This window comes from Megascapheus bottae, chromosome 17 (genome assembly GCF_031878675.1).
Source record: "Megascapheus bottae isolate mThoBot1 chromosome 17, mThoBot2.hap1, whole genome shotgun sequence".
NCBI classification, from domain to species: domain Eukaryota; kingdom Metazoa; phylum Chordata; class Mammalia; order Rodentia; family Geomyidae; genus Megascapheus; species Megascapheus bottae.
In genome coordinates, this window is record NC_143525.1 from 24,852,468 (window position 1) to 24,878,688 (window position 26,221).

Here is a 26,221-nt window from a genome sequence, read left to right on the forward strand (position 1 = left end):
GCCTGTGGCTCATACATGTAATCCTAGTTACTCAGGTGGCTGAGATCTGAGGATTATAGTTCAAAGCCATCCAGGCAGGAAATTAGTGAGACTCTTATCTCCAATAAGCTACTCAGAAAAAGCTAGAAGTGGCTACCTTGAGCTATAGCTCAAGTGGTAGAGTGTTAGTCTTGAGCACAAAGAGGATCAGAGACAATGTTCAGGCCCTTCGTTTAGGCCCCAGGCCAGGAAATAAACAACAACAATGAAGATATGAAAGAACTAGGTGCTGGTGGCTGATTCCTATAATCCTCACTACTCAGGAGGCTAAGATCTGGAGGACTGGGATTCAAGAACAATCCACCAGGAAAGTCCACAAGACTCCTTTCAATTAATTAGCTTAAAAAAAAAAAGTTGAGCTGGTGGTGTGGCTACACATGGTAATTCAAAAGAATTATTAAACACATCTGGCCTCAAGGGCTTTATTAAAAAAGAATTATGAGCAGGTGGCTCATGCCTGTAATCTTCAGAAGGCTGAGATCTAAGCCAGTCTAAACACTATAGACCGTGAGACTCTTATCTCTAACCACCAGAAAACTGGAAGTGGCGCTGTGGCTCAAGGGGTAGGATGGTAGCCTTGAGCTGAAATGCTCAGAGATAGTGCCCAGGCCCAGAGTCAAATTGAGCCCCACAACAGGTCCCTCTCTCCCCCACAACAACAAAAAAAAGAATTATGGACTTGCTAAAGTATTGGTTTTGTCTTTGAAGATCATTGACAGTTATTAATGTAAAATGCATACCACTGCTCTTTGGTCTTTTGGCTAAGACCAACTGTAAAATTTATCATTACTAGAGGTGTGATTCAAGTGATAAAGGGTTTGTTTAGCCTAGAAAGCATGAGGCCCCAAGTTCAATCCCTACTACCACTTATAAGAAAGGGAAGAAAGGGCATATCATTACTACTGTACTCAATATGTGCTACTATTAATATTAAAAGTCAATATGCTTGGGTTAATTTCTTTGGGAAGGCAGAACAAACACAATGACATTCATTCTACTGGTCTTGATTTTAAAAACTACACTTGGAGCAAGCAGATGGTTAGGTTAATTCCCTGGCAGACCAGTGCAGTGCAACTTACGGATGTGGTTTCATTTCTATGTAGTTCTTGGGGATGAAGCCATCTTTCCCATTGAGCTCTGCTTTGTACCAGTTCTGATCACATTCTTCATTCAAAACCTAAAATGAAATAAGAGGAGGGGGAAAAAAGAAATCAACCTTTTTCCATGCTATCTCATAGGTCTGTGAAAGATCTTATTTGAGGCATTATCAACTATATGGATACAAGACTATAACTGGTTCATTATGTTAGAAATCTGTGAAAATTGAAAAGAAATTGTCTCTGGAAATGGAAGATCAGACTGCAAACACCTAGAATTAAATACTCAGTAGGAAAGCAAAAGCATGACAGGGAAAAATTGATTAGTTTTTCTTTTTCTTTTTTGGTACTAAGGACTGAACTTAGGGCTTTCTTGCTTGAGTTCTACCCCTTGGACCCAGATTAGGTTTTTTTGTTTTGTTTTTTTTTGTGTGCCAATCCTGGGACTTGAACTCAGGGTACTGGCCTAAGCTTCTTTTTGCTCAAGGCTAGCACTCTACCACTTGAGTCACAGCACCACTTATGGCTTTTTCTGTTAATGTGGTACTGAGGTATTGAACCCAGACTTTCACGCATGCTAGGTAAGCACTCTACCACTAAGCCACATTCCCAGCCTCTCTCACATTACATGGAATTAAACTCTGGGCCTGGGCATTGCCCCTGGCCTTTTCACCTCAAGGCTACCACCCTACCACTTGAGCCATGGCACCACTTCTGGTTTTCTGGTGGTTAACTGGAGATAAGAGTTTCATGGTCTTTAGTGCCAGGGGTTGGCTTTGAACTATGATTCTCAGATCTCAGCCTCCTGAGTAGCTAGGATTACAGGCTTGAGCCTGTGTCTAGCTTACATCAGTATTTTTTAAGAGAAGAGATTTTGGAAAACAGCAGACACTGACGTAGAACAAAGGGAGCCTGACAGATGAAACAAGTCTGGGACTTGGGAGGTTTACTGTTTTGTAGCAATGAGCAGTATAGCTGTTAGCCCTCCTGGGAGATTGGGAATGCTCAGGCCAACCCTGGGATTCCCCAATACCTCCTCTAGGTTACTGCGAGTATGGGTTATAGCCAAGAGGTTCTTGTGAACAAAGCCATATGTCCTTGTATGGGAAAACTATTCTAATGACTAAGTATGGCAAGTTCTACTGACACTACTAACCCTCAAGAGCCACACTACATTTAGGTTACTTAACTGCATACCTGATTTCAGAGCATTAGTAGGGAAGATTTGGAGATCCTAAAACTTAATCACTGCATTCTATAGATGTGAAAATAGATCTAGAAAAATGAAACGGCTCTAACCAAATGATCTCATACAGCAAAGTCTCACACCCAAATTTCCATAGTCCAAAAGAATGCTCTGTCCAATGCTGTCTCCTATGAAGTGCATGGCCAAGCCAGGCTACCAGACTTGTCTGTGGAGTAATAGGCGAAGCAGAAGAGAGCTAGGTAACATATAAAAGTCATAATGTGAATTGTATACTTCAAACAGAAGCTAAAGGGAAGAAGTTATAAAGTTGTTATGTTAAAGGAAAAAATAGAGATGTAAGCACAATTCCAAATGGGGAGCAGAGGAAATGCTAAGTAGTATAGCTGTGGCTAATCTGTACTATATAATAAAGCTCTAAAAGAAAGATGGACCACAGGGGCCAGGAGTTTGGCCTAGTGGTTAAAGTGCTTGCCTAGCATGCATGAAGACCCGGGTTCGATTCCTTGGTACCACATACACAGAAAAAAGCCAGAAGTGGTGCTGAGTGAGACTCAAGGGGTAGAGCTCTAGCCTTGAGAAAGTCCAAGGACAGTGCTCAGACCCTGAGCTCAAGCCCAGGACTGGCAAAAAAAAAAAAGAAAAGAAAAGAAAGATGGACCGGGAGTTTGGCCTAGTGGTTAAAGTGCTTGCCTAGCATGCATGAAGACCCAGGTTCGATTCCTCGGTACCACATACATAGAAAAAAAAAAAAATAAAGTCAGTACCATTTGGCCGGGAGTTTGAGTGCTTGCCTAGCATGCACGAAGACCCGGGTTCAATTCCTCGGTACCGTATACATGGAAAAAAGCTGGAAGTGGTGCTGAGGCCCCGAGCCCAAGCCCAAGACTGGCAAAAAAAAAAAAAGAAAAAGAAAAAGAAAGATGGTAAAATTCTTTACAAAAAACATTTATTTGAGGGGCCGGGAGTTTGGCCTAGTGGTAGAGTGCTTGCCTACCATGCACGAAGACCTGGGTTCAATTCCCCGGTACTACATACATAGAAAAAAGTTGGAAGTGGTGTTGAGGCTCAAGTGGTAGAGCTCTAACCTTGACAAAGGACAGTGCTCAGGCCCTGAGCTCAAGCCCAGGACTGGCAAAAAACAACAACAACAAAAACCATTTATTTGAGATGCTGAAAAATGTGCTCATAGTCAGAGTTCCTTAAAAGTCTGATGACATTTCAAAGTTGATACATATTAAAAAGGGTAGATGAAGCCAGGCACAGTGGCTCACACCTGTAATCATAGTTACTTAGTGGGCTGAGATTTGAGTATTGTGGTTCAAAAAACCCTGAGGATGCCTTAAGCCATCACCATTTGGCTGGAATTAGTGCTTATTAAAATGTAATGCAGGGGCTGAGAGCATGGCCAAGTGGTAAGTGCTTGCCTAGCATGCATAAAGCCCTGGGTTCCAGTTCTTCTTTTTTTCTCTCTCCTTTTTTTTTTTTTTTTTGTTGTTGTTGGGAATTGAATTCTGGGCTGGGCCACTGGCCCTGTGCTCTTTAGCCCAAGGCTACAGCCCTACCCCTTGAGGCACAGTGCTACTTTGCCTGGGTTCCATTTCTCAGTATCATATATGTAGAAAAAGCTGGAAGTGGTACTGTGGCTCAAGTGGAAGAGTGCTAGCCTTAAGAAAGCTCAAGGAAAGGGCTGGGAATTTGGCCGGGAGTTTGGCCTAGTGGTAGAGTGCTTACCTAGCATGCACGAAGACCTGGGTTCGATTCCTCAGTACCACATACATAGCAAAAAAGCCGGAAGTGGTGCTGAGGCTCAAGTGGTAGAGTGCTAGCCTTGAGAAAGGCCAAGGACAGTGCTCAAGCCCTGAGCCCAAGCCCAGGACTGGCAAAAAAAAAAAAAAAAAAAAAAAAGAAAGCTCAAGGACAGTGTCCAGGCCCTGAGTTCAAGTCCAGGACTGCTCTCCCTCCTCCCCCCGCCAAAAAAAAATGTAATGCAGGGGCTGGGAGCAGGGTTGAGTGGTAGAGTGCTTACCTAGCATGCACAAAGCCTCAGGATCCATTCCTTGGTATCACATATACAAAGAAAAATTCGGAAATGGTGCTGTGGCTCAAGTAGTAGAGCACTAGCCTTGAGCTGAAGAGCTCAGGGACAGTGCCAAAGCTTAATGATAAAAGATGTAGGTTCAGGCCCAGACTGGTGTTCAAGTCCCAAGACTGGCAAACAATCAATCAATCTTAATGGACTTCTTTGCATGAGCTGGCTTCAATCATTGATCTTCAGGTCTCAGTCTCCCAAGCAGCTAGGATTACAGGTCTAAGGGCACTAAGGAAGACCTGGGTGACTGAGTTTTTTTGTGTGTGTTGGAACCAGGTATTGAACTCAGGAACTTAACTTTCTTTACTTATAGCTAGGGTTCTACTTCTTAAACCACATTTCCAGCTCAGCTTTTTCTGTTTAACTGGTGATAGACTATTGAGGACTATTCTACCTGAGCTGGCTTCAAGCCATGACCCCTAGCACCCTGAAGGGCTGAATTTACTTTCCTTAAATTAGATTTCTGCTGCAATGTGGTCCCCAGGCACCGACAGTACATATTAACAGAAACCTTGGATTCATTTTATTCTGAAAACACATACATAAAAGACTTCTATATTTACTTCAAAATTATTGTAAATGCAGAATTTAAAGCCTGCAATTGCCAATCCTCTTTAGAATATCAGGAAAAAGAGATAGAATGACATTTCTATACAATTACAAAAAAAGGCTAAGTATCTGGTTTGAAAAATGTTGTACTTTGATAAATGGGGATCATTTTCTTGTCTGAATATACTTAGTTCATGTATAAGTGAACAGAAAAAAGGAATGATTCTTAAAAAAAAAATTAGTTGAACGCTTAAGATACCATAAATCTGTCAACATAATCTAATGCTAATAAGCTTTCAACAGTCTACAAAGTTTTATTAATGTACAAAGGAATTTGTATGAGTATATACACATGAAAGATAAAGTTAAAAAGTTTTAACACAGGAAGTGGTGCTGTGGCTCAAGGGGTAGGGTGGTAGCCTTGAGCTGAAGAGCTCGGGGACAACAACCAGGCAGTTTCAAGTTCCAAGATCCACGAATGACCAAAAAAAAAAATTTATTTTTAAGCATATAAGCTGGGCGCAGTGGCTCACACTTGTAATCAGCCTTCTGAGTAGCTAGGATCAAGGTTCAAAGCCAGACCAGGCTTTGGAGACTCTTATCTCTAATTAACCTCCAGAAAACGGGAAGTGGGGCTTGGCTCAAAGGCAGGGTGGTAGCCTTGAGCTGAAGAGCTCAGGGACAGGGGACAGAGCCCAGGCTAAGCCCCATGACCCATCCCACCCCCATCTTTTTTTTTTTTTTTTTTTTTTGCCAGTCCTGGGGACTGAACTCAGGGCCTGAGCACCATCCTTGGGCTTTCCTCAAGGACTAGTTCTGGCTTTTCTATATATGTGGTATTGAGGAATCGAACCCATGTCTTCACACATGCCAGGCAAGCACTCTACCACTAGGCCAAACTCCTGGCCCTTTATTGTTTTGGTTTTTTTTTGGTCTTTTCTTTTTTGTTACTAGGGATCGAACTCAGGACGTTGCACTTTTGCCACTGAGCTACATCCTAGCGACGCTCCCTCCATTTTTTTTTTTAACATATACTTATAGCAATTCCCTGACTTACAGAAATTCAATATAAGCCAGTGAGTTTTGAAGAGTCCTTCAAGACTCAGGTAATAACCAGTCTGATTCCTGAGCACCAATGGATCAATCAATCAACCTCAAAGGGACAATAATAAAATACTGTCAAGAATTCTAGTGACATCTACCATATATTTCAAGAGAACACACACAAACTACACAGGGTCTTGGCAAGGGAAACAGTCCTGGGAGAGTTATTTAAAATCAGTTATTTAAAATCTCTTCAACGTTGTAATAGAAGCTATCAGAATGTTTGTCATCCTCTGAGTATGGGCACTGACTCAGTCTTGAGCCACACTGATTTATTACCAACATGTTGAATAAGCACTCTACAATCACCACCTCCATCTGTTACAGGTTTTGTTCAGCCTGAGAGACATCTTGGCTACGCTGCTTGCTATCTATGTGCCAAACCATGAAAAACACCCACAATGCAGATAAGTCATTATGAACTTTTGTGTTGATTTTAAGACTGGTTCTCACTATGTAGCTCAGATTAGTTTTGGGGTTTTTTTTTTTGGCCAGGCTTAGGGCTTGAACTCAGGGCCTGGGGCCCTGCTCAAGGCTAGTGCTCTGCCACTTGAGCCACAGTGCCACTTCTGGGTTTCCTAAGTATGTGGCACTGAGGAATCGAACCTACGGCTTTGTGCATACTGGGCAAGCACTCTACCACTAGGCTACGCTCCCAGCCTCAGATTAGTTTTGAACTCCTAATCCTGCATGCCTCTCCCTCCAAAGTGCTAGAAGTACAGGCCTGGCTCATTATGAATTTTCATGAGGAAATAACCAGTAAGTGAAGGTTCCTGGTCTAAGGAAGCCTCTAATTGCTTACCCAGCATACAAAGAAGGAAAGGTTTGACCTGCCGGCTGGTATCCATTCTGAACAGATACAGATAGCTACCATCAGGCTAAGCCTGGTAAAAATACATCCTGATATGGACAGTGCCACAGACTCATATCTAAATGAATCCTAGCTTCTTAGGAGGCTGAGATCTAAGGATTTTGGTTAAAACCCAGCCCCAAAGTCTGTGAGACTCTTATCTACAATTAAATCACAGAAAAAGCTGGACGTGGCACCATGGCTCAAGTAGTAGAGTGCTAGCTTTACGAAAAAGAGCTCAGGGACAATATCTAGGTTCAGAGTTCAAGCCTGCCTCCCTGCCCCTCCCCCCAAAAAAATCCCTTTGAAGTGAATATTTAGCCAGGAATGGTAGTTGTAATTTCAGGCTGAAGGCAGGGCAATAAGTTCAATGCGAGCTCCCAGGAAAACACAAGATTCTATTTGAAAAAATAATTCCAGGGGCCGGAGTTTGGCCTAGTGGTAGAGTGTTTGCCTAGCATGCACGAAGACCTGGGTTCAATTCCTCCGTAGGACATACATAGAAAAAAGCCGGAAGTGGTTCTGAGGCTCAAGTGGTACAGCTCTAGCCTTGAGAAAGTCCAAGGACAGTGCTCAAGCCCAGGGCTGGCACCAAAATAATAATAATAATAATAATAATAATAATAATAATAATAATAATAATAATTCAAGGCCAAAAAAAGGGTTAGGGGCCTAATAAGAGTGAGGCTCTGAGTTCAAACCCTAGTATGACAGAGAAGAGAGAAGGAAGGTGGGGGGAGGGAAAAGGGAAAGAGTATCAGAAATGGGTATTTCCAGAAGATCCTATTTCTTGGCAATCTGTAAATTGGCAATCTGGGCCTAGGAACTCTCTCTCTCTGAGCTTTTTTTTTTCTCATATATTTTTATTGTAATTAATAGAAGGGTTACTTGATATTTGCCAGATAGATGGTGCATTAATTCCCATACATTGATACCCTTTCACATGTCTTGGTCCCCATTTCCCTCCCCCCCATCCCACCCCTCATCTTGTTTCTCTTGAGATTTTTTGCTCTACTGTTCTACTGTTCTACCACTTGAGTCACAGCTCCATTTCTGGCTTTTTGGTAATTAACTGGAGATAAAGAGTCTCGTGTACTTTCCTGGGCTGGCTTCAATATTAATATGTTCTTTTTAAAATCTCATTTCTAAAATACACAAATATTCTTCACTGAATTTAATCTCTCATTTAGACTCTAGCGACTCTCCTTTTTGGCTGCTGCCTAAAACATCTCCATTTCAAAATAGCTACACACCCAATTATACTAGGAACCCAGAATCATGCATGCATCATTTGAAATGTAAGATGGACCAAATTCTAGGGTATTTTTGCTTTTCTAATGAATAGCTTAGTACTCAAAAAATTAACTCTTACTGTCCTCAATGGGTCCATTTCAGCTCCCATGGAGAAAAAAATTGTTTGTGAGGGGCCGGGAGTTTGGCCTAGTGATAAAGTGTTTGCCTAGCACGCACGAATACCTGGGTTCGATTCCTTGGTACCACATACATAGAAAAAAGTCAGAAGTGATGCTGAGGCTCAAGTGGTAGAGCATTAGCCTTGAGAAAGTCCAAGGACAGTGCTCAGGCCTGAGCCCAAGCCCAAGACTGGCAAAAAAAAAAAAAAAAAAAATGTTCATGATAATTTCAATGAAACAGGAAGGTAGTTCACACTTACATGAATAGGGGCAATGAAATGTATAGGCAATACTCAAAATAAACTTTCTACCAAAGGAGTACAGAGTTTCCATTCTGACTGTTCTCAGATTCTGTCAAATTCTCAACAACAGGAGTCTGGAGGGAAAAAATGGGGAGAGGACAAAAAGACACACAGTTATATAGACAGATCAGGACATTTTAGCTGAGGGAAACTCTTATACAACTGAAAAATTCAACAGTCACAGTGACTTGTATTGGATAAGCAATGGGTAGCCAAAATACCAGGCTAGAGGGCCGGGAGTTTGGCCTAGTGGTAGAGTGCTTGCCTAGCATGTACAAAGACCTGGGTTCGATTCCTCGGTACCACATACATAGAAAAAAGCCGGAAGTGTTGCTGAGGCTCAAGTGGTAGAGCTCTAGCTTGAGAAAGTCCAAGGACAGTGCTCAGGCCCTGAGCTCAAGCCCAGGACTGGCAATAAATAAATAAATGAACGAATGAATGAATGAATAAATACCAGGCTAGAGCTAGGTGAACAGAGGGTACAGGCCTCCCAGAAGTCTTGTCCAGCAAGTTGACCAGGGCAGTGCAGTGAGGTAGGTGCCAAGGGAGGGGCAGTCATAGGTGCCAAGGTGACCCTCAATTCAACAGAAAATATCTGAGTTCCAAACACCAAAGATCATCTAACTCCAGAAGAGAAGGAAGTCTGAATTTGGTAGATTACATTACCTGTTTGCATAGTTTTGCTCAGCTTGTGCAGAGTTGTGAGTGGAAGGAACATGTCAGAATCTTCAACTTGAGTTTGCTGTTATCCAATTGAAGAGATATATTGGTTTTACTTTTGGTCACTTGTGGGGCTTGAACTCGGGATCTGGATGCAGTCCCTGAGCTTTTATGCTTAAGGGAACAACAGCTCCACTTCTGGTTTTTGAGTGATTAGTTGGAAATATGAATGTCACACAAACTTTTCTTCTGGGCTGGTTCAAACTGTGATCCTCAGATCTCAGCCTCTTGAGTAGCTAGGATTACAGGCTTGAGCCTCCAGTGCCTACCTGGCCATATTGTTTTATGTCTGTAATCCTAGCTATTCAGAAGGCTGTGATCTGAAAATCAATTTGAAGTCAGCCTAGGGAAGAATCACCAATTAACTACCCAAAGCAAGAAACAGAGCTAAGGCTCAAGTAGGATGCCACCTTGCACAAAAAAGCTCAGGGAGGGGTTGGGAATGTGGCTTAGAGGTAGAGTGCTTGCCTAGCATGCATGAAAGTGTTAGGTTAAATTCCACAGTACCACATAAACAGAAAAAATCCAGAAGTAGCTCTGTGGTTCAAGTGGTAGAGTGTTAGCCTTGAACAAAAGAAGCTTAGTGACAGTGCCTATGCCCTGAGTTCTAGATCCAGAACTGGCAAAAAAAAAAAAAAAAAAAAAAAAAAAAAAGAAAGAAAGAAAGAAAAGAAGGAAGGCAGGCAGGCAGGCAGACAGACAGATAGGCAGACAGGCGGACAGGAGGACAGGCAGACAAACTAGCTAGGTACTCAGGGACAGCATTTAGGCCCTGAAGTGCAAGCTCCAGAACAGTGTGGGAGCATGTGCACATGAATGATTAGGAAGAGACTACCTCTTGGCAGTGCAGGGTCATTTTTTGGAAAGTACTTTAGGAAAACTGTTAGTTGCATGGCGAATGTTTTTCTTTTAAGTCCACAGGTAAAAAAACATAATGTAAGCAGGCAGTCAATTCCATCCTAGTACATTCCATCTGCCTCAGTGTGGACATCCTGCTCTGAGATCTGTACTGACCATACCAATGGGCTCCCTTGCTCACTTGGCTCCCAATATTCTCCCCACACACAGAAGGAGGTGGGAAGAGTACTGGTACAGCCACTATCCTGGCTTTCTCCATGGTGATGTCTCTGGACATCCCTGGTCACTCAATGAAGGTAAGGCATTTTCCCCCTCCAGATCTGGATACTCTTCTTCCTTTTACTACCCATTCTTCTTCCTTTTACTACCCCATGTTTTATCCCATGTTTCTAAAGAAACCCTGTCTACAACTGGCAGTCTCAGAAGTCTCAAGTGTTTCCTATCAGAACCAGGGCTGAAATTATCCTCAAATCAGGTCTATGTATCCTCTAGGGAATGTATTAAGGAGATATCTCATTATATTAAGTGACATCTATCAGGAACAAACAGAATAAAGGAAGCATTCAGCTTCTGCCAACTACTTAGAAGAAAAATAAACAAGGCTATCAAGGGCCTTTTAAAAAATGTGTCCTATATCTGGCAAATGTCATGTAACCCTTCTATTAATTACAATAAAAAATATATTTAAAAAAAATGTGTCCTCCTTCCCTCAGCCAGCATCTTGTTATGATGTCCAAGTGATTCTCCTGCCTCAGCATCCTGAGTAGCTGGGATTGCCAAGTAGCTACTATACCTAGCCATAAATATACAGTATTTAAGCTTGAACCCAAGGCCTCTCACTGTCCTTTTTTTTTTTAAATCTTTTTTGCCAGTTCTAGTGCTTGACTCAGGGGCTGGGCCCTGTTCCTGAACTTCCTTAGTTCAAGGCTAGAACTCTACCACTTGAGTCACAGTGCCACTTCTGGCATTTTCTGCTTATGTGGTAACTGAGAAATCGATCCTAGGATTCATGAATACCAGGCAAGCACTCTACCACTAAGCCACATTCCCAGACCTCTTTGACTTTTTCATTCAAGACATTTTAGTTCTCAGACTGGCTTTGAACCTCGATCCTCAGATCTCAGACTATTGAGTAGCTAAGGTTACAGGTGTGAGTCACCAGCATCCAGCTTTTTAAAAGCATTTGTAAGGAAGCTGCAATGGGAATAAAGAAGGAAAGGCAGTCCCCATTCACAGAAGTGTTTATGAACTATAGGAGTTATATATGTGAATAATAAGGGAGTAAGTAAAAAAATGATAAAGGAAAATTGCTGGTTGTGAGTTGAACTTGAATTCTATAGCATATGTTTCCAAATTTGCAGTCCACAGAAGGGTGCTAGTAGCTCATGCCGGTAATTGAGGTACCCAGTAAGCTGAGATCTGAAGATCCAGGTTCAAAACATGCCTGAACGAACAAACCAAGAGACTTCCATCTCCAATTAGCCAGTAAAAAAGGTGGAAACGAAGCTGTGGTTTGGGTAGGAGAGCATACCAGCCTTAAGTGAAAATGTTAAGTGAAAAACCAATAGAAGTGTAAGGCCCCAAGTTTGAGGTCTAGAACACACACACACACACACACACACACACACACACACACACACACACACACACACACACCCCCTACTGCAGGACTCATGCTCCACTATTTTGGGCCACAGTTCATTTCCAGTTTTCCAGAGGTCAATTGAATATAAAAGTCTCAAGCCAGTTGTGATGGCTCACGCCTGTAATCCAAGCTACTCAGGAGGCTAAGATTCGAGAATCGTGGCTCAAAGCCAGTCTGAGAACTAAAATGTCTGTGAGATTCTTATCTCCAATTAATTACTCGAAAACCAGAAGCTGGCACTGTGGCTTAAGGTGTAGGGCGGTACACTTGAGCTCAGGGACAACACCCAGGCCCAGAGTTCAAGTCCCATGAGGGACAAAAAAAAAAAAATTGCATGATTGACTTGCAAAGTCCAACTCCTATCTGGAGGAACTTGAAAAAAAAAGACCTCTTTTTTTTTTTTTTTTTTTAAATCCCCGGTCATGGGGCTTGAACTCTGGGCTGGCTGTTGTCCCTGGGCTCTTCAGCTCAAGGCTACTACCCTACCCTTGAGCCACACGGCCATTTGCAGTCTTCTAGGGGTTAATTGGAGATAGGAGTCTCATGGACTTTAGTAGTGCCCAGGCTGATGTGAGCCATCCTGCTGGCTAAGACAACTTTAAATAATCCAAAACCAGCAAGGACTAAAAGGTAGAGGCACTCAGACTATGTCAGAGTGTACAAGAGGCAAAGTAATTGTCATTTATGTTGTACTTAGGTTTAAATTAAAGGAACCTCTGTTGTTTAATCATATTTTGCTTGCTGTCTTCTGCCAAGCCATCCTCCTACAACGAAGCTGTCATGTTTAAGTAACAAGTGGAAATTACATGCCTTTTAAACAGTTGGCTATGACTCCATCAAGCAGTCATCTCTTACAGGTAACCAGCTGTCAGAATCACTCCAGTGCAGAAACGCTGCTGCCACACAGAACAAGCTCTCCACCCTGTTCTCTCTACCTCCACTGGGAAGGAAGAAGAGCCTTTGAGTCCTGAAATCTTCAAGGACACATTTTTATCAGGCTGGCCTGAAATAACTGGATCAAGGGGCTAATTTCAGACTTCTTTCTCAGACACCAACATCTGATAATTAATTTTCCTTTCTGTGTGATCATATCGACAAATATAAAAACAAATATTCTCAGTGATATTAAAAAGGTGCATGGCTTTTATGTATGTATATCTACATCAATATTTATACAGTTAAACAGAACATAAATAAAACCAAGAGACTATTCAGGAGGAGAAAGGAAGGGGACAAAAGAAAAAGAAAGAAGGCGAGTAACTTTGTAACACACTCCAAGTATACATGAGAGCAGCATAGAGAAATTTGATGAAGCTATACACCAGTGGTTCATGCCTGTAATGCTAATTATTCAGGAGGCTGAGATTTGAGGATCGAGGTTCAAAAGCTCAGGCACTAAATAAAGTTAATGAGACTCACCTCCAATTGACCACCAGAAAACCGCAATTGGTGCTGTGGATTGTAACCTTGAGCTAAAGGGCTCAGGAACAGCAGCACCCAGGCCCAGATTTCAAGCCCCATGACCAACCAAAAAAAAAAAAAGGGCGGGGGAGGACCAGAGAAACTCTATTAAAATTGTTTTATCAGTGAAGAGATGAGGGAAAGAAATAGATTGACAATGGATAGGAACAAGTTAGGGGTTCAGCTGGCAAGGAGGTTAAATACTGTCAAAATAGATTTTTCCCACTAGGAAAATGGGACAAGGAAACCTGTTGGAGATGCTATTTTTTGGGAGGAGGGAGGGGAGCAGGGAGTGCGATAGTAGAAGTGAGACTGAAACATATTATAAACATCTTAGAGATGTAACAATGAAATTTCTCTCCTACATACTAATATAAGCTAATAAAAAATCTAGGAAGGATATGTAGTTTTTATAAAAAGTAATCTGTGGGGGGGAGGGGGAGCCATGTGTTTGGCCTAGTAGTAGAGTGCCTGCCTAGCATGCACAAAGACCCAGGTTCGATTCCTCAGTACCACATATATAGAAAAAGCCAGAAGTGGCTCAAGTGGTAGAGCTCTAGCCTTGTGAAAACCCAAGGACGGTGCTCAGACCCTGAGCTCAACCCCCAGGACTGGAAAAAAAAAGTAACCAGGGGACTGCGAGTTTGGCCTAGTGGTAGAGTGCTTGCCTAGCATGCACAAAGACACAGGTTAGATTCCTCAGTACTACATATATAGAAAAAGCCAGAAGTGGCTCAAGTGGTAGAGCTTTAGCCTTGTGAAAGCCCAAGGACTAGCAAAACAAAAAAAAAGTAACTTGGCCATATGTATCAAAGATTTGAATTTTTATTCCTATTAACCTAGTAATGTCATTCTTGGGAAGTTGTTCTAATAAAGCCACCAAAGAGGGCCGGCAGTTTGGCCTAGTGGTAGAGTGCTTGCCTAGCATGCACGAAGACCCAGGTTCAATTCCTCCGTACCACATACATACAAAAAAAGCCAGAAGTGGTGCCGAGGCTCAAGTGGTAGAGCTCTAGCCTTGAGAAAGCCCAAGGACAGTGCTCAGGCCCTGAGTCCAAGCCCCAACTGGCAAAAAAATAAAAAATAAAAAAAAAAAATAAAGCCACCAAAGAAGCCAGGTATAGTGGCTGGTGCCTGCAATACTAGCTAATGAGGAGGTTGAGATCTAATGATCGTAGTTCAAAGCCAGCCTGGGCACTAAAGAACTAAAGAACATGAGAGCCTTAACAACAATTAACTGATAGAAAATGGGAAGTAGGGCTGTGGCTCAAGGGTAGGGCAGTAGAAGAGCTGAAGAGCTTAGAGACAATGCCCAGGCCCAGAGTTCAAGCTCCACAACCCACAAAATAAATAAATAAATAAATAAATAAATAAATAAATAAATAAATAAAGTCACCAAAGATGAATTTAACACCTAAAGGGAGATAATATGGCTCTCACAAACAAGAGGCTCTGAATTTAAACTCTAGTACTCCTCAAAACAAATAATAAGACTAAAGGAGGAACCTGTTACAGTGGTGAACATACCTGTAATTGCAACACTCAGGAGGTGAGGCAGGAAGATCATGAGTTCAAAGTCAGCCTAGACTGCATAGAGAGACTCAGCTCATCAACGAAATAGACAAGAAACAAATAAGGGTGGATATAGTTGAGGACCCTACTAGATTCTGAAGATACAATGAAGAGTTAACCAACCACTCATTCAAGTACTGGATAGTAGGAAGATAAGATCATTATAGCTTGAGGTATAATAAATTCTATGATGAAAAAGTTGAGGTGCTTGGCAAGGAAAGCACATTTTGAAAAGGCTTAATTGCATAAAGAAGGGAGTCAAGTTAATTTCAGAACCTCTACATATGAGTAGAATTTAGATAAGCTAGGCTTGGGGGGGCAGGGATTTGAGTGAAAGATAACAGAAGTAAGTAGTGGGCAGAGTCTAAGTAAAGGATCTTGATCAGGAAGGAACTTAGCACACTAGAGAAACTGAAGTTGTAAGTCCAAGTGAGTGAGGTTGCAATGGAGCCATGGAGTGAGTGTGGGAAGGCAGACAGCTGCTTCTAGCAAATAGTGGAGGATTTAGAGGACAGGATGCTGTGATTTTCTCTTTAAGATAATTATGGCTATGCTACAGTGGCTCATGCCTGTAATCCTAGCTACTCAGGAGGTAGAATTCTGAGGATTATGGTTCAAAGCCAGCTGGAGTAGGAAAGTCCATGAGACTCATCGCTAATAAACTTCTCAGAAAAAGCAGGAACTGGTGCTGTAACTCAAGTGGTAAAGTGCTAGCCGTGAGCAAAAGAAGCTCAGGGACAACACCTAGATCCAGCATTCAAACCCCAGAACTGGGAAAAAAATAAATACATTATTTATACACACACACACACACACACACACACACACACACACATTTGTGGTTTGAGTGTGACACACTCATCTGAGACAGGCAAGAAGGGCCGTAAGATGACTAGGTAGTTAAGAGGCTGCTCCAGCAAACTGCGGGGGAGGAGAAGAGGGATTTACAGTAGATAAGGGGAAGTCCAGCTTTTTGAAGTTTCTAAAATGAACATTTAAAATCCACATGCATTATTCTAAGAATTAAAATCTGCTCTTCTCTCCCCAAAATATACTTGGTACTTTTTTTTTTAGTTCTTTTTGAGGATTTTCTTTTTTTGTTTTTGATTAAGACCAGGGCCTTTGAGCACAAGTGCTTTACCACTGAGCTGAATCCTCAGTTCTCTTACTTATGCAAGAATAGAAAGCTACTACAGAATGCCTATTATCATAGACTTTTCAAAGTGGTGCAATTAAAACTCTAGCAAATGTATAATATATTCTCTACTATAAGCAATCAAATTAGGAAAGGTGAAAAAAATCTCGTTTGTAAAGGATGATCCCATTCTCCTTAGGTAACATTTTAACTGATATACAAATAAGAACAGCTATATAAATCTGGTATTGCTTTTTTAAATAACCTATTGAAATTGATACAAGTAATATCCCATTTTAACTACCATAGTTTTTCATATGCTTCTTCCTTCTCACTTAAACTTTTTTCACTTCCAGTCAGGCACTGGTGGCTTACACCTGTAATTCTAGCTACCCAGGAGGCTGAGATCTGAGGATCAAGGTTCAAAGCCAGCATGGACATAAAAGGACCTGAAACTCTTATTTCCAATTAACCACAAGAAAACAGGAAGTGGAGCTTGGCTCAAGGTAGGACGTTAGCCTTGAGCCTGGAGCTCAGGGACAGCGCTCTGACACCCCCCCCCACCAAGAAGAAGAAGAGGAGGAGGAGGAAGAAGAGGAGGAGGAGGAGGAGGAGGAGGAGCAGGAGCAGCAGCAGCAGCAGCAGCAGCAGCAGCAGCAGCAGCTGCAGCTCCAATCGTAGACTGCTAGCCTTGCGCACAAACTTCATGGGATTGTTCAGAGTTTAACCCCAAGCACTGACAAAAACAAGACAAAATACAATACAAAAACCTCTACAAAACCAAACAAAAAAAATCCTCTATTCTAGAAGTGACATAGGTAGCAAAATACTGTCTCCAAAAAGGAAGAAAACAGACAACCCAAGTGACAAAAAGGGGGCTTTCATGACATTTCCATATAGAAAATGGGGGTTAGAATTTAGGATGTAAGCCGAAGTGGCTCATGCCTGTAATCCTTGCTACTCAAGAGGCTGAGATCTGAGGATTGAGGTTCAAAGCCAGTCTGGGCACTGAAGAAGTTTTGACTCTTATCTCCAGTTAATCACTAGAAAATGGAAAATGGGGCTGTGGCTCCAGGGATAGTGTGGTAGCCTTGAGCTGAAAAGCTCCAGAACAGTGCCCAGGCCCAGAGTTCAAGCCCCATGATCAACAGGGGGTGTGGGGGGGATTTAGGATGTAATGAGCTGGGAGCATAGCCTAGTGGTAGAGTGCTCTCCTAGCATGCACAAAGCCCTGGGTTCTATTTCTCGGTACCACAGAAAGAAAAAGCCACAAGTAGTGCTGTGGCTCAAGTGGCAGAGCACTAGCTTTAAGAAAAAAAGCATCCAAGAACAGTGCCCAGGCCCTGAGTTCAAACCCCAGGACTTGCCAAAAAAAAAAAAAGAATTTAAGATGTACAACTTTTTTTTTTTTTTTTTTTGCCACTCATGGGCTTGAGCTCAGGGCCTGAGCACTGTCCTTGGACTTTCTCAAGGTTAGAGCTCTACCACTTGAGCCTCAGCACCATTTCTGGCTTTTTTCTATGTATGTGGTACCGAGGAATTGAACCCAGGTCTTTGTGCATGCTAGGCAGGCACTCTACCACTAGGCCAAACTCCCGGCCAAGATGTACAACTTTTTTCTGAGTGCTTTCAACAAGATGGGAAACAAATATAACTGTTGTTAACAGACAGGCTAAATTACCGCTCCTTCTGCTGTTGGGGCGGAGGCCTTGCTGGTAATTATGGCACTTCAGGCCTCCTTCAGGCAACTGCAGGCTCAAAGGCTCAAGAGCAGGTTCTGAGGGGCTAGGGGTGGGGCAGTGAGATTGAACACACTGCACTTGGCATGTCCCTTCAAAAGCTGACATGCCAAGCCTTTCTCTGTCTATAGTTTTTCTCTGTAAGCACCTACAAAAGGCTCAGTGTGGAAAATCAGCACTTTCATCCCACAGAAATATCATAACCTGGAGAGGGACTAGAAATGCCAAATAATGGGATGTGTTAATGCAAACAATGGGTGTGTCAGACCCTTGATTCCAGTCTAGAAAAACAACTTGCTGATTCCCCAAAACATTTAAAGAAAAGCTGGTGTGGTGGCTCAGGCCTGTAATCATAGCTACTCAGGAGGCTGAGATCTGAGGATCACAGTTCAAAGCTAACCCAGGCACTCCCTATTATCTCCAATTAACCACTAGAAAACCGGAAGTGGTGCTGTGGCTCAAGGGACAAGGCAATAGCCTTGACCTGAAGAACTTAGGGACAGCACCCAGGCGTAGAGTTCAAGCCCCGGACTGGGTGGGGAAAAAAAAATTAAAGGAGAAACATGATGAATTTGGATGGACTGCAGTACTGTCAGAATAATGTCCAGGTTAGTTGGAAACAGAAAGGAGAGCAGACATACAAAGGTTCGCTTTCAGCTGGGTGCCAGTGGCTTATATCTGTAATCTTAGCTACTCAGGAGGCTGAGATCTGAGGATGGCAGTTCAAAGTCAGCCTAGGCAAGAAAGTCTATGAGACTCTTACTAACCACCAGAAAGCTAGAAGTGGCACTGTGGTTCAAAGTGACAGAGGGCTACTAGGAAGTAAAGGAGCTCAGGGATAGCACCTGGGCTCTGACAAAAAAGTTCACTTTCCTTCCCCAAATGATTATGTACTCTCCTAAATCACGACAATGATCTGATATATTACGATCAACTAAGATATAACTGCCGTGTGCTACTACATGGTATAGTAACATTCCACACAGCAAGTGGTCACCCCCGCACAATGCAAAAAGATTGTCATGAGTTGTATAGCTGAGATCCAATTGACCTTTCACAATCTATGGGTTATAACCTATAGCTCTAGAAGAAAACTGTTAAGCTGGCTTTTAAAATGACTTCCTGCCTAGGAGAATGAAATCTGAGGAGAGGTTAAAAGCCAGACTGGGCAGGAAAAAGCTCATGAAGGTTCTTTATCTCCAATTAACCACCAGAAAATCAGAAGTGGAACTGTGACTCAAAGTGGTACAGTACCCATCTTTTTTTTTTGGCCAGTCCTGGGGCATGAACTCAGGGCCTGAACACTGACCTTGGGCTTCCTCAAGGCTAGAACTTTACCACTTGAGTCACAGCACCTTTTCCAACTTTTCTATGTATGTGATACCATGGAATCAAACCCCGGTCTTTGTGCATGCTAGATAAGCACTCTACAACTAGGCCAAACTCCTGGTCCCCAGTACTAATCTTGAGCAGAAAAGCTCAGGGATAGCACCCAGGAGCTGAGTTCAAACCCATGACCAACCCTTCCTTTACTGGGTGACCTTCTGTACTTTCTAGGTTTCTAATGAGCTTAAATCATTTTTTTCTGGTCTTTTGGGGTGGGAGGTTGGTTGTGGGGTTTGAATTCTGGGTCTAGGCCCTGTCCCTGAGCTTTTCAGCTCAATGCTATTGTTCTACCAGTTGAGCCACAGCACCACTTCTTGTTTTCTGGTGGTAAATTGGAGATAAGAGTGGCACAGACTTTTCAAGCCTGGGCTGACTTTGAACCTTGATTCTCATTTCTCAATCCCCTGAGTAGCTAGGATTATAGGCGTAAACTACTGGTGTGCAGCATATCTGCATGTTCTAAAGAATCTCTTGCCTCATCTTCTCCAGTACTGGGATTACAAGTACAGCTACCACACTAAGCTATTTCCTGCTATTTTTTGTAATCTCACAATCATTTATCTCAGTGTGAACTTGTTTTCATTTACTATACTGGGTACTGGAGCCTAAGTGGAAATTCACACATATCAGCTTTGAGAAAGTAGGTTTTTTGTTGTTGTTGTTTTTAGTTGTTTGTTTTTTCCTTTCCAGTCCTGGGACTTGAGCTCAGGGCCTGAGCACTGCCCCTGGGCTTTTTCAAGGATAGAGCTCTACCACTTGAGCCACAGCACCATTTCTGGCTTTTTCTTTGTACGTGGTGCTAAGGAATTGAACCCGGATATTCATGCTTGCTAGGCAGGCACTTTACCACTAGGCCAAATTCCTGGCCCTGTTTTTTGTTGTTGTTTTCATCAGTCCTGGGGTTTGAATCAGGGCCTGGACACTGTCCCCTGAGCTTCCTTTGCTTCCATCTTCCAGCTTTTCTGTTTATGTGGTACTGAGTAATCAAATCCAGGACTTCATGAATGCTAAGCACTCTACCACTAAGGCAAATTCCCAGCCAGAGAAATCAGTTTTCTTTTTTCTCACTTCACCTTCCATTTGTATAGTTCTCCTTTTGGAACCCTGCGAAGCAGTCATGAGACCTACAAGGTCTCTGGCTTCTCTAAGTCCATTCGCCCTCCACTTTCCTCAAGGTCTATTACTATCTCAAGTGTCAACGGCACCTCCTCTCCTTTCCTATTTCACTGGGAAAAAAATAGAAACAAGGGATCTTGAAAAATAAGTTCTTGCAACAACTACTTGTTACTGTATCCTTACTTCTGTTCATGCTCCTAGCAAAATAAAATTCCACCTCAGTGCAGAATCTGCTCTTGGCTGCTCAAGGACATTTGTCTAGTGATTTTCTTCCCTCTTTCCCTACACCATCAATAGTTTTTTTGTTTGTTTGTTTTTTGGGGGGGGACTTAAAACTCTGGGCCTGGGTATTGTCCCTGAGCTTTTCAGCTCAAGACTACTTCCCGACCCCCTGAGCAACAGCACCACTTTTGGTTTTATGGTGGTTAATTGGAGATAAGAGTATCTCTGACTTTAGTGCCTGGCTGGCTTTGAATCGAAATTCTCAGATCTCAGCCTTCTCAGTAGCTAGGATTACAGGCATGAGCCACTGTGCCCAGCTTCCATCAACAGCTTTTGTCTCTATTTATTCATCATGTTATACCATTAACAGTACGCACTGTCTCACAAGATTATCAGTCTATAGAACCCTATTCCTTCTAGGTGCATTTTTTGGTGCACTTCAAAATTGCAAATTTTCCCCTAAATATTTACACACACACACACAGACACACACACAGACACACTATTAACCATTGCTAGAGTATTTTCTTTTCACATGAAACTTACATAACCATCACAAAGACAAAGAATTTCCCTAGCAGTTTGCCCTAGCAGGTTTCCCAAGTCTCTTTCCCTGTATCCATTCCTCTCTTTGAACTAGCTCCTGTCATCCTTGTGCTCTCACTCACACTCATCAAGGTCACTTATGAAGGGAACTGATTAATTCTGGCAGCTGAAGTACAAGATTTCCTATCTTTCTCTGATTTGGCCTATAGGCAGCATGTAATAAGAGTAACCATTTCATTCACCTAAAACACTTTCTTGGCTTCTAGTACACTTCCTGGGTTTTCTTCCCACCTAACTAGCCACTGATTATTCCCTTAACAATTTAGGTACAATGCAATGTGGCATCCATTTACACAGGCCTTGTGGCCTTTAATTCAAATATGTACTACTTACAAAAGCTGTTTTTCTACTTTCTTGCTTACTGGTATAGACAGTGCCTCTTAAAACTAAAATTATTAAAGGATGGAGATGATCAGGTACAGAGAACTCATCTTTGACTAATGCAGCAAATACCATCAGGTGGGAGAAATCAACAGTCATTTGATTGGTGTAAAGGAGTGCTGTACTGAACTCTCACACTGGACTCATTCCCAGACTCTCCAAATTCACCTTACTGTTTATTTTCCCCTTGAACTACAAGTTCTAACCACACTAAAGCTACTTGACTGGCGTGGGCAGACAAATCTAAAAGACTGTCATCTCTAGCTAACCAGCAAAATACAGAAGTGCAGCTGTGGCTCAAATGGTAAAGCGCCAGCCTTGAGCAAAAGGAGAGTTCAAGCTCCATGATCGACAAAAAATTTTTAAATGTCAGTAAGAATGCAAATACAGGGGCTGGGAGTTTGGCCTAATGGTAGAGTGCTTGCCTAGCATGCATCAAACTCTGGGTTCGATTTCTTGGTTATCACATTCCCAGAAAAAGCCAGAAGTGGTAGAGTACTAGCCTTGAGAAAGCTCAAGGATAGTGCTCATGCCCTGAGTTCAAGCCCCAAGACCAGCAGAAAAAAAAAAAAAAGAAAAAAGAATGTAAATATAAATGTCATTATTGTTGGATGAATGTTTTTACCTGACAGATTGTTACTTGCCCCTCTATCTTTCAATATGCCTAGGAAGGATAATTCTGGACAAAAGGCAGCACTTTTTCACATGTTTAAAATGATTCTTGGTAATTTTAAAACCTTGACATACCCTATCTTACGCCAACCCCCCTCCCCCCCGCCCCCCCCCAAGAACCCATACAAACATAATCCCCTTACCCATGCAATTAATTTAGGTCAAACAGCACGAATTCGGCTAATGGCAACACACCACCACCATTACCACATATGTCTGTGCAGTGAGGGGTCACCGACACAAAAGGAAGGTGTGGTAGAAATACAACAGGGCAACTTGGAGCATGGACTCCAATGCTCCTTTTTCCCTAGCTCTGATCATGTAGCACCTCTGGGCCTTAGATAAATTCCTTATGAAGGGGATGAAGGCATGGCTCAGTTGGTAGAATGCTCGCCAATGAGCCAAAGTGTCAGGTACTGAGTTTGGTCTTTGTCACCCTGCCACAAAGGATATTCCTTATAAAGTCAGAGTCCTATGTGCTACATTTTTCATCTGCTTTCAAGTTATAACTTTACAAAAATCCAACACCTTGTGTCCTTGTTATTCAGCATTTGTATTTATATTAAAGATGACTATTTCTGGGCAGAATACTTTCATTTTTTTTTTTTTTTTTTTTGCCAGTCCTGGGCTTGAGCTCAGGGCTTGAGCACTGTCCTTGGACTTTCTCAAGGCTAGAGCTCTACCACTTGAGCCTCAGCACCACTTCTGGCTTTTTGCTATGTATGTGGTACAGAGGAATCGAACCCGGGTCTTCGTGCATACTAGGCAAGCACTCTACCACTAGGCCAAACTCCCGGCCCCGGAATACTTTCATTTTATATGGAACCAACTACAGCTCAAAAGAACTCAAGGACCGCTGGGCGTGGTGGCTCATGCCTGTAATCCTAGCTACTCAGGAGGCTGAGATCTAAGGATGTGGCTCAAAGCCAGCCTAGGCACTAAAGACTGTGAGACTCTTATCACCAATTAATCACTAGAAATTGTGAAATGGGGCTGTGGCTCAAGAGTAGGGAGGTAGTCTTGAGCTGAAGAGCTCAGAGACAGTGCCCAAGCCCAGAGTTCGAACCCTATAACCCCCCCCCCAAAAAAAAAAGCCAAGGGCCTAGACCATAAGCCAAGTTAAGAAGGGAAGTTGCAATTCCACTTCAAGTTCAGCTATTTGGTTTCCAGAAAACATTTTGCTAACTTGCTTTTATTGAAAGAGCAACAAACTAAATTACAGGTGGCAACATCTTAAGATAGATACCCTGCTATGGAAATGGTAAAGGAAATGTTTTTTTGGTTTTGGTTTTGTAAGTGCCCAAACACTTGACTTATATGTCATTATAAAACCTTATCAAGGACTGGGAATGTGGCTTAGTGGTAGAGTGCTTGCCTAGTATGCATGGAGCCTTGGGTTTGATTCCTAACTACCACATAAAGAGAAAAAGCTAGAAGTGGCACTGTGACTCAAGCAGTCAAGTACTAGTCCTGAGCTTCTAAATAAAAGAAGCTCAAGAACAGTGCCCAGGCCCTGAGGTCAAGTCCCACAATCAGCCAAAACAAGAAGGAGGAGAAGAAGGAGAAGGAGGAGGAGGAGGAGGAGGAGGAGGAGGAGGAGGAGGAGGAGGAGGAGAAGGAGGAGAAGGAGGAGAAGGAGAAGGGAGGAGAAGGAAGAAGGAAGAAGAGAAGGAGGAGGAGGAGAAGAAGAAGGAGGAGGAGGAGGAGGAGGGGGAGGAGAAGGAGGAGAAGGAACAGGAGGAGGAACAGGAGGAGGAGGAGGAGGAGGAGGAGGAGGAGGAGGAGGAGGAGAAGGAGGAGAAGGAGGAGAAGGAGGAGAAGAAGAAAACTGTCAAATTCCTCCCAATTGCCTAACTTTATCGGGAAATACTGTTTCGTGTGTGTGTGTGTGTGTGTGTGTGTGTGTGTGTGTGTGTGTGTGTGCGCGTGTGCGTGTGCATGTGTGTGTTCATTATATCCTATAGCTGTTTTACTAAATTTTCTGCTTGTAAAGTACTAATGCCAATCATCTTGAATTGTAAAATACTCTGTATTTTGAAGAAATATTCTAAAAATTATGCGAGAATGGGTATAAACAATGAATTACCAATCAAGCAAGGCAGGGTGGTAGGGAATAGTGAGAGGGTCGGACTGAGGGAACTTCTCCAGTTGATCTTAGCTCACAAGGATTATTAAAAGCAACATGTCACCAGGAGTACTGGCATACACATAAATCCCAGCATTTGAGGTGGGAGTTTGGCCTAGCAGTAGGGTATGCTTGCCTAGCATGCATGTGAAGATCCGGGTTTGATTCCTCTGTACCACATACATAGAAAAAAGCTAGAAGTGGTGTTGTGGCTCAAGTGGTAGAGCTCTAGCTTTGAGAAAACCCAAGGACAGTACTCAGTCCCTGAGCTCAAGCCCAAGACTGGCAAAAAAAAAACAAAAAAATGCCAGCACTTAGGAGACTGAGACAGAAGCAGGAGTTCTGTACTATACAGCAAACTTCCTATCTATACTTCACTCATCAAAAAGCTATATGTGGGGGGCCAGGAGTACTTTCCTAGAATGTACAAGACCTGGGTTCAATTCCTTGGTACCACACACACAGAAAAGGCTGGAAGTGGTGATGTGGCTTAAGTGGTAGAGATCTAGCCTTGAGAAAGCCCAAGGACAGTGCTCAGGCCAAGTTCAAGGACCAGGACTTGGTAGGGGTGGAGGGAAGAAGTGGTGCTGTCGCTAAGGTGTAGGGTGAGTAGTCTTGAACTGAAGAGTTCAGAGACAGAGCCCAGGCCCCACAATGGACGACCAAAAGGGGGGGGGGAGGCATATGTATATTTATGTGTTTTAACCTTCTAAGAACCATATTACATCTTTGAGGAGAAAATCACCCTTGTTGAAAATAAGAGCCAAGATATTTTAAAATGTTGATTTGAACAAGATGTGATGCAAGTATGGAATGATTCCACAGGGGGAAGGAAAGTGGAAGAAAAACATGGAAAAGGGTAACAATGTTCAAGAAGCAATGTACCCATTACCTTACAAATGGAACTGTAACCCCTCTTATACATCACTATCACAATAAAAAAAAAATAACATTTTTTTAAAAAAGCATTCCAAATTGCTGGGTGTTAGGACAAGAAAAACAAACAAAAGTTCTAAGTGTTTATAAATTCTGTTCTACTGGCTCCATCAGGTGCAGGGGCTTTGTCTTGATGTTTAAAATTCTAAAACTATACATGTTTCCACCCACAGTATCATGCTTTTGCATTCAAAATCCAGCCAGCTTGCCTCTACTCCTGTGTGGGTATCTAAGTACAATGGTGTGTGGGCCAATCTTCAAAAGGGCAGGACAGCCCCCCACCCCCAGCCAAGCTCACCCAGTTACTAATGTGACAAATACTGACAACCAAATAAAGTAGTACAGCTAAATATTAAAGGCTTTCCCATTCTGGAGACAGAACGAAGAATATGGGTCTAAAATGAGAAACTATGTGAGAAAATTAGAATTGTAAGAGATGGACAGAAACAGGGGAAAGGAAGGGAAATGAGTGCTCCAGGTACCCAGTAGGAAGTATAAAACCTTTTAAAAACCCAATAGGAAGTCTGCTCTGGACCGCATGCTTCCATAAAAGTACCTGTACCTGTCACGGGCAGTAAGAAGATTCCTTTCCATCACATAGACTTCCTGGTTTCTAGCTTTAAGATCAAGACATCTATTCTCCAAGGTTATAAGCACACTGTGTAACCTAAATTATCTTTTCTGGCCACCATGTGCCCTAATATCTACCCACACAACTGGATTAGGTCATTTCTAAAATCAGTTAAAGAGCAGATTATTCAACTTCCATTCATAGAAGCGTTTGCTTTCTAAATTTCTTTTTTTTTGTAGTCTGTTATGGGCTTGAATTCAAAGCTTGGGCACTGTCCTTAAGCTCTTACTGCTCAAGATTACTGCTCTATCACTTTGAGCCAGTTTTGGGGTGGTTAACTGGAGATAAAAGTCTCACAGGGCTGAGAGTTTGGCCTAGTTGTAGAGTGCTTAACCTAGCATGCACAAATACCCCAGTTCTATTCCTA

At 42.5% G+C, this 26,221-nt stretch overlaps 1 protein-coding gene across 1 annotated transcript in view; it reads right to left on the bottom strand.

The window, feature by feature from the left end:
* Grb2 (growth factor receptor bound protein 2) overlaps positions 1-26,221 on the bottom strand; it is a 56,228-nt gene that overhangs the window by 13,219 nt on the left and 16,788 nt on the right. The window contains exon 2 of the mRNA XM_090350279.1: positions 1,119-1,216. Coding sequence (XP_090206405.1) covers positions 1,119-1,216 — 98 coding nt within the window. The remainder of the gene's footprint in view (positions 1-1,118; positions 1,217-26,221) is intronic.